This window comes from Pundamilia nyererei, unplaced genomic scaffold (genome assembly GCF_000239375.1).
Source record: "Pundamilia nyererei isolate P.nyererei 1_Seehausen unplaced genomic scaffold, PunNye1.0 scaffold00012, whole genome shotgun sequence".
NCBI lineage: Eukaryota > Metazoa > Chordata > Actinopteri > Cichliformes > Cichlidae > Pundamilia > Pundamilia nyererei.
In genome coordinates, this window is record NW_005187413.1 from 4,826,179 (window position 1) to 4,835,261 (window position 9,083).

Below are 9,083 nucleotides of genomic sequence, written 5' to 3' on the forward strand. Positions count from 1 at the left end.
AGCGCACAACACACACACACACACACACACACACACACACACACACACACAAATATAAATTTGGCAAGATAAGTGATTATACATTGCCATTTTTTCAGTTTTAACTTAAACTGAGAGTAACACATGTTTGGGTTACAACATATAACATTTTTTAACTCCACCCATAAGAAGCAAAAACCTCTGATTGTAAATTTGGCCCCTGTGAAGCACTGTACTGCTTCCATCTTGCATTTTCCATTTGCACTGCCCATCAGAGTCACACATACATGTGCAGGTTCTGTGTCAAATGGACTTCTATGTTGAGCATCATCTCGGTGTTCAGCAGAACAGTCCACGGTATTCATGCCCCAAGGTGGCGCATCAGGTTGAGAGCATGACCAGGAGCATACTCATTTATTTTTAACCATAAGCCTTCAATTCATAACACAGAGCTTTACAGTCACTTTCTGAGAGACATCTAGAATCTTCAGCGTAAACAACCTGAACTGTGACGTTAGCCCATGGGGCATTGCAGACACAGCAGTTTCCCACCAGTGTTTGCCCTCCACCCCCTGCATGTGCACTTGTTTCCCAAAACATTTAACTTGTGAGTAAATGAGTGAAATTCAGTCCACCGTTTACTCCCAGGTCCTGGGAGCAATCTAAAGTTAACAGAAGCACAGAAAGTGACTCAGAGGTGAAATAGAAGATAACCTTGAAAGCTAGAGTGATTAAAGGTTATCACGTGAGGGCTGTTTTTGGTATTTTGCCTTTTATGGGTGGAGTAATGAAACATTGTTCCTTGCATTTGTAACACTACTGAATGCAGAAACTCTTGCATTCGTTGTATGACAGCTTCTATTTCATTTTTCAGTGGCTTGGAGGTTTATTTAGTATATTTTTATGAGACAGTTTATAACAGTGCTCATCATTCAGAACTTTTAAACCTTGACCAGATTAAACTGAGTTCTCCAGGATTGCTTTGAGCATATTTGTTTAACAATACAAAAACTAAAATTAAAAAAAAGAAGAAGAAAAGAATTAAAAACTAAATTTGATAATGAGTCACAGCGGCTCAGATTGAACTTGGCAGCAGGCTGAAAATAATAAGATGTGTGTATTACGGTCATGTGGTTGATGGAACGTTGCTGACGAAGCTGACATGAGAAGTGGCACGATATACATGAATAGCTACACAGTATATAAGCATTCACTTTTATGTTAACTTGGCCACTCAGCTAATGGAAGACTATTTCTGATGCAAATATATTTATTTTGCAAAGAGTAAAGAAAGTAAAGGACTGTATAAAAAAGACAAATAAATCTGTGAAACACACAAAAAAAAGGTTAAAAAGGTTTTCCATGTAGCTGCCTGGAGCATTTTTTTTTCCTGTGAAGTCACATAGAAAAATGAAATTTTAGGCCTGTGATTTTCAGGCCGGAAAGTGCTGAGAAATCATCTTTGGATGCCCCCGATAATACTGTCTGGTCAGCAAGGAAGGACAGGAGGATATACTCAATAAAAGAGCACCTCGTCACAAAATACTGGCAATCTGGCACATTTTTTTGGATCCCAGTAGCGGGCTGTGTGGTTCATCAGAGGACCAAAGTGACGATGTCACAGAAAACAGGAGGGCAGGAGACGCGTGAAGGGCTCAGATGAGGGAGATCCGTATAGGGATGGCGGGAGAGTCTGTCCTGTGATGAGGGGAGTGATGAGACACCACGTGTTCCACCACTGCGTGTTTAGACATGTGTTTCATAAGGTAGGTCTCCTGAGAAGAAGCAGAGGAAAGCTATTTAGATGTGACCGTTGCCCCTTAATTGAGGCTTAAAAATATGACTCGGGCTTTGAACTCACAGAGGTGTACGACCTGCCGCACATGCTGCAGCAGTAGGCCTTGGCGTTTTTTATGGCATGTGCAGACAAGTGGATTTGAAGTGAGGCAGAGTCTGAGTAGGCACGGTAACAGTTGGAACATTTGAAGGGCTTGTCTTTGTTGTGCTGCCTCTGGTGAGACTTTAGAGAGAAAACACATGCACACAAAGCCAAATGGTCATCAGGCAAGTTTAAGGGGAAAAAAAAAAGTACGTCAGAGTTCATGTTTACCTACCTGCAGATTAGACAGCTGCGTAAAAGCTTTTTCACATCCAGGATGGGCACATTTATAAGGCCGATCCCCTGTGTGGATTCTGAAACGAGACAAATGAACCAACAGGTGAGACGGGAAGCCGGCAGCTTGCAGATGTTTGCAATCTACTTAGTTTTGAATGAATTCAAATGATTGCTCAAGTTACAAGGACATCTGCACAGCAATGAATAATAAGTGTCGTCAGTGAGGTTAATTCGGTCATGGAAAGTGGAAAAAAAAAAAAGCCAGCAAAAAGCAACACAGATGCTTGAAAGAATGGTCAACCTTTAGAATAAAGTCTCTCCTTTGAAGCAAGAAAGAGACTTCTTTCCACTTTTAGGTCTGTACTTGATGATGGCGATGTGACATATATGCATGTGTCCTCAGAAGCCTTATTTAATACTGTGTTGTTTGGTCAGGCTGGGTGGTCTCCTTTGTCATATCATGAACTGGTAACTCATTTATAAGGCTATTCTTGATTTGTTCACATCTTACTCACTGACTTACATTCACCAAAAAGTTGAATTTAATTCAATTTCCTTTATATAGCATCAAATCACAACAACCGTTGCTTCAAGGTGCTTTACACAGTAAGGTAAAGACCCTATAATGATAAAAAAAAAATAGAGAAATCCCCAACAATCATATGACCCCCTATGAGCAAGTGCTTTGGCGACAGTGGGAAGGAAAAACTCCCTTTTAACAGGAAGAAACCTCCAGCAGAACCAGGCTCAGGGAGGGGCGGCCATCCGCTGCGGCCGGTTGGGGATGAGGCAAGGAAGACGGGACAGGAGACACGCGGTGTTAAAGAACCAAAGATTAATAATGTGAGAAGTTATTGGTTATTCCTTTAGTTTTCCCCAAAGGTTTGTACTGAATTTGGAAAAAGAGCAATCAAATTTTCAGCTTCTTTCTCCTTGAATCAGCTGCAGAATCAACTAAAACTTAAGGAACCGGTCTCAATTAATGAATTTAAGGCAATTTCAAGTGAGTTCAATGCAATTACTTTAGCCTGCAAATGTTTTTGCTGGAATATTATTACCTAGAAAATTACTTTTATTGACACCGAGGTTTATATATTTTGGTTGTTTCTGCATTTATTTATTTACAGCTGATTGCAAAGAGAAACTGTGACCATAATCTTCTCTTGTCCAAAGTACGTGTTCAGTATAAGTTCATGTAATTATCTGTCAAGGTGAAAAATGAAGCTGCCTTCATGACATGAAAATCTCTAAGTTCAACACACTTAGCTTACCCATTACTCTCACGTCATGTTAAAACCATGTGGACTTCTGATGGTTCTGCCTCTTGTGGACGCTCTCTATATAATCATGTTCATGACTTCTTGCTAATTAGTTTTGAGATTTTCCATCAGTTGATTCATTTTTAGTATTACACGACTTTTCATTCTTTTGTTGCTTGCATCAAACTTCAGAATGAACATTGAAAAGAAAACTATACTGTTTCTTAGTGTCTGGCTTTATTATGTTGTCATGGGACTATTTAAATTAAATACAGGGTTTAAATGAGTTTAAAAAAAAGATGCATTTTCTTTTCTTTGCTTGTACCTGGTTGGCTGCCCTTTTGCTTTGAACAGCTTTTAATCTTTACGGCATAGATTAATCGAGGTACTGGAAACATTCCTCAGAGATTTTGAACCATATTTATATGAGAGCATCACAGTTGCTGCACATTTGTCCGCTACACATCAACGATGCCAATCTTGCCACCACAAAGTTGCTCTATTTGATTGATATTAGGAGACTGTGGAAGGCCATTTGAGTACAGTGAATTCACTGTCATGCTCGTGAAACCAGTTTGAGGTGATTTGAACTTTGTGTAATGGTGTGTTATCCTGCTGAAAGTAGGCATCTAAGTACAGATGGGACTAAGGGGTCCAAACCATGCCAAGGAAATATCCCTCACACCATTACACCATAGTTTATGCCAAATTCTTACCCTACAGTCCCGATGTCATATCAGAATTTATGAATCTGAGGCCAGACAATATTTATTCCAATACACTGTAGTCCAGTTTTGGTGAAGTTCAGTTTCCTGCTCTTAGCTGACAGGAGTGGCATCTGGTGTGGTCTTCTTCTACTATAAGCTCATCTGCTTCAAGGTCAAAAGTAATGTTTGTTCAGAGAAGTAGTTGAACAGTCAAAGCTAATAAAATGAATGTTTATTTGTACATGTCACAGAGAATTCCAATCTTTTTGAAAACCGGGCTGCACAACAGGCTCAAACGTCAGCTCCTGTTCTTACAAGTTACCATTATTTATAGAGCCAGTTCACGTTAAATACAAAATAAATATGTCAAGTTCAAGCATATATTTTCTCTCCTGTTGTAATATTAAGTGATTATCCTCATTAGGAAACACTGAGCTGTAGGGGAAGATCCAGCTGTCACGTTAAAATAGGACTCGTGCATTTATGTTCCCTGTGCTTTTAGAAGATGACAACATAATTGCGAAACAAACTATCACAAATACACTGTAAACATTTCAGACCTGGTGTGCTGCTGAAGGTGGGAGAGCTGGCGAAAACATTTCTCACAGTAGGTACAGCGATAAGGTTTGACGCCCAGGTGTATGCGCAGGTGCTGGGCTAGGTAGGACGCGTTCGCAAAGGACTTGGTGCAGTGAGGGCACTTGTGAGCCTTCGCCTCTGTGTGTGTTTTGGAGTGAATCTGCATGTCTGACTTAGAGAAGAAGGTCAGCGGACAAACTTTACACCTGCGTCAAAAACAGAAACAGAGATGCACTTGTGAATATTCTTCCAACCCCCATTGTTTCAAAAAACAGCAGAAGTGTCGCCAAACCCCTTTGCACGTTAACGCCATGAGGAAGCTCTTTCTTGTATTAATACTTAATACTAATTAATACTAATGAGCTGCTGTAAATGCAGGTCTTTTGCTACCTGTAGGTTTTTCCCTCTTTGGCAGCAATGGTGATGCACGACTGGTCGTTGCCTGAGGCTAGAAATGGGTAGGGCACCACCAAAAGAGATGACCCATTCTCTGCCTTTATCTTCTTGCGTCCTCGTTCCTGCTTTGGAGGAGGACCGAGGAGTCCCACGAGTCCACCGCTGTTTTTCCCAGGCTCCATGCCGTGGCCGGCCAACCCTGAGATGAGGTGAGGGGAGGGAGCTCCACCCAGCCGGCTGTGGCTGCTTGAGGTGGGCGTGGTGGGGGTGATGATCTCCGAGGTGTTTAGGTTGCCTGTTCTGGATGCCAGCGCCACACCTAACAGATGGAAGACAAAGACATGATTGCAAAGTGTTTACCTTTCAGCTGGCATAAATCCAGAGAGGATCAAATAGATATTAAAAGATATTTCATATTTCCTGGGGTCTCCAAATGTTTCATTTTAATTTAACGGTGAAGATAGCATCTGTCTAGTGATTCATTAGCTTGTAGAACAACCTTTAACACCAATAACTTGAATTAAACGTTTTCTCTTTGACACCACTCTTCTTTACAGTGTGTCTTCGGTTCGCTGAGGTGAAATTAAGGTACTGCCACAAAATTTTGAGTTGTGGACTTTGTAACACTGTGATTTTTTCTTTTTCAGCCTTTCTGTTGTAGATGTTGCTGCTCTGCTCGTGATCTATCTTGTCCCGTTGCTGAATCTGGAATATTTTGGTATACAGAGGAGCTCATAGTTGACTTTAGGACCTCAAGGTGCCTCTTTCTGAAAAACAAGCCCAAATCATCTCCCCTCCACTACCATGCTTGACAGTTGCTATGAGGGGAGTGTGTTTAAATACTGTGCCTTATGGTCAAACATCCCCACTTTGTTTCAGGACTGATTTGTTCAGATGCAACTTTTCAAACCTAAGGTGTGCTGTATGTTGTTTTCAGAGAATAAAGGTTTTCTTCCAACAATCCTTCAAGCTAGTTCAGTTTCTCTGAGCATTGCACGGTCTGACCTCGGGGTGAATTTGCTGGGACATCCACTCCTGGCAGGAATGTGGCCTTGTGTTCACACACATACCTGAATGCTTCAGACCAGCAAACCAACAAAACTTCTACTTTTATAGAGCTGCTCTCACTTGCTGATCATCAATTATTCACATATTAGCAGCACCTGGTTTCTACTTACCCTTTAACTTCACATGGAAGCAGTAAAAGTGTACTAGTGTTTCCACTTTTTCACAGGACTGCACACACAAGTATTATTTGCCTGGCAATAGGACTGGCATGACTTCATTAAGCTGTGACACAGTTTAGGCACCTGGACACAATAATGCTGCACGTTGTAGCATGCCACAGAAAATCTATAAATTTGCATGTACAATCAAATGGAAATAACTTGATGCTGCATCTGAGTTTAGTTGATCCATTTTACAATGATAAATATCCCAGTCTGCAGGTGCTTAAGAGGACAGGTAGAGTTTAAACTGCAGTTCCTTAGTTTAGGTTACCATGTGGCTTTGCTCACATTGTCCACATCCATCCATCCATTTAAATTCTCTCATCTTAAAATACAATGTATTCATTATAAAGCTGTGAAATCTTAGTGTTTAAAGTTAGCTCTGTAAATATGGTAAAAGGTAAATGGCTGTTATCGAACACTTTGCTACTCAACTTAAGCACTTTATAAAATATGCCTCATTGACACCCATTCATTCAATCACATTTTCTGAACCGAAATGCTTTCTAGCTAACATTTATACACATTGATACACCAAGATGAATACACCGAGAGCATCTTGGAGAGCTGTATCTCACCAAGGATACTTTGGCATGGAGACTGGACCAGCCAGCCACCAACCTTTCGATTAGGTTGACCTGCTCTACCTCCTGAGCTACAGCCACACCCATAAATATGTTTGTAATTCTAAATAATCAATAAAATCTGCAGAAATCTGCATGGTTACCTGAGACGTGGTTTGTTCTGGAAGGATGATCTATGAGTTGACGCAGATGCCAGTCTTCCCATAATCCTCTGGCTTTTATAGCTGCCTTGTCATCTAGATTCAAGTTTACATCTCCAAGAATACGGCCTGAAAGACAACCACACACACACAGCCTGTGTAATTACAGACTAAATGCAATGAAATGACATTACAGTAAAATTATTAAAGAAATTTCACCAAATTTGAAGAATACACACACATATATGTGCGCCCTTACATAACTGTAACTTCCTGATATGTGGACATGTGAATAGACTTTTCATTACTAATTATATTAGCCTTTAATGAGGAAAATGACTCTTTGCAGGAGACTAAGGAAACTGGTGTGTACTTAGCGCTGGAGTACCTGTGACTGAGCTGGAGGCAGGGCGGGCGTGCAGGGCGATATCAGGCTGAGATGGGCTGTGGTTGTGAAGAACAGGCATCTGCTGGGCTTTGGATATCCCATGCTGGCCGCCTTCTGGCTGGCTGGAGGTAGCCAATAGAGGCTGCTGGGAAGGGGCTGAAGCAGGGGGCAGATGATGCGGTCTGATCTTCTCTGCCATCAGCTGCTCCTTGATTTTATTGATCAATACTAGGTTATCCAGCTGACAGCCAGAAAACAACATTTGTGACAAGAAAACAGCCATCAGTTCAGTCAGTCAGTTCATAAGGAAATGGTTCCCTCTTGTGGCTAACACCTGATATTACATGCGTTTCCAGCCATTTCCCTTCGGAGGCGCTTTTTTAAAAATGATTTTTAAAACCAGAAAGAAGCCCAAATAGGTAGTAGCTACTGAATAATGCAGAAAAAAATTAAAAATAAAACGTGACTTCCTCTGAGTGATCTTCAACAATCCTTGGTTTCAAGGTTTGTATGACTGTTATTTAAACATACACTTACACTTTCTCTATCTTCATTTTATTGACAGTATTCAGATGGGAAGATTTATGCTAACTGTGTTGCCAAAACTAATCGGCAGTTAGCACAACTTAGCTTAAAGAATGGAAAAAATGTTTTAAAAAAATAAAAAACTAGCCTAGCTCTCTCCAAATTAAAAAGCTTTTCCCCAACATGCCACACCTGTTTAACTGCAATAAATAAAAAACAAACAAACATGAAAACAAATCAGAATGTAGTTTTACCCGAAGTTATGTGTATATCTTAGCCACACAATGCTAAGCTATAAAATATTTCAGTGCTAACCACCTTCAAAATCACAGCTTTTTAAATATTAAATATTGTTTTTTCCCCAGGTTAATCGAATTACATATCAACATTTAAGGATTTAGTTGTGCTCATGTTTTTATTTAAATCACTGTACATACACTAGTTATGTGCTTTTTAAAAAAAGAAAAATTCATGCTAGGCTAAGCTAAATACTTTCTGGTTGTAGCTCTATATTTAACAAACAAATATTAAAATATAATTATGTCAGAAAAACTAATAAATGTTTCCAAGTGCAGTAAGGTGCAAACATCGTAAGCTGCCCCTCATTTCTGTATGTTTTGCTAGGAAAATAGATACAGGCAAGGTGATTTACTAAAACGTGCTAGCATAAAGGTAAAACAAACTTTTTTTTAAGTGTACATTTCTAACAAGCTTAAAGGCAAATATTTTCCAAGGCAGTGTTTAATTTTCAAGGTTGCCATTCACAACCTGAACTGTTAGGCAAGCTTTCTTTCTTTAAGTAGTCTTCAGGAATAGTTCTCCAGACTTCTTCAAGGACATTCAAAGCTCTTCTTTGTGTGTTGGCTGCCTTTTTTTTCTAGTCTCTATTGTGATGATTTCACACTGCTTCAATATTGTTGCGGTATGGGCTCTGGAGAGACCAATCCAATCTATGACTGATAGAGTTTTTATATCCAGGTATTCTTTTAATGCATTGGCAGTGTGTTTGGGATCATTGTCAGACTTTGAAATGCTTTCCAGTTGGTATTGCATGGTGGTTCAGCCAACTGCATTCATAATTCATCAATTTTGACAAGATCTGCAACAGTACTGGCTAAAATGTAGCACCAAAGTACGAAAGATGCTCCACTGTATTTTACGCATGACTGTAAACACTCACC

General features: G+C 40.0%; 1 protein-coding gene across 4 annotated transcripts in view; it reads right to left on the minus strand.

Moving 5' to 3' along the window:
* Window positions 1-10: 10 nt before the first annotated feature.
* znf362a (zinc finger protein 362a) overlaps window positions 11-9,083 on the minus strand; it is a 14,555-nt gene continuing 5,482 nt past the window's right edge. For 3 of the 4 annotated variants that reach the window (XM_005724617.2, XM_005724615.2, XM_005724618.2), the window contains exons 3-9: window positions 7,378-7,618; window positions 6,993-7,118; window positions 5,031-5,355; window positions 4,622-4,846; window positions 2,094-2,172; window positions 1,841-1,999; window positions 11-1,754 (exon numbers count right to left, since the gene is read on the minus strand). In XM_005724617.2, the coding sequence (XP_005724674.1) occupies window positions 1,635-1,754; window positions 1,841-1,999; window positions 2,094-2,172; window positions 4,622-4,846; window positions 5,031-5,355; window positions 6,993-7,118; window positions 7,378-7,618 (1,275 nt within the window). In that variant the 3' untranslated portion in view covers window positions 11-1,634. The remainder of the gene's footprint in view (window positions 1,755-1,840; window positions 2,000-2,093; window positions 2,173-4,621; window positions 4,847-5,030; window positions 5,356-6,992; window positions 7,119-7,377; window positions 7,619-9,083) is intronic. The other variant, XM_005724616.2, reaches the window with a different exon arrangement.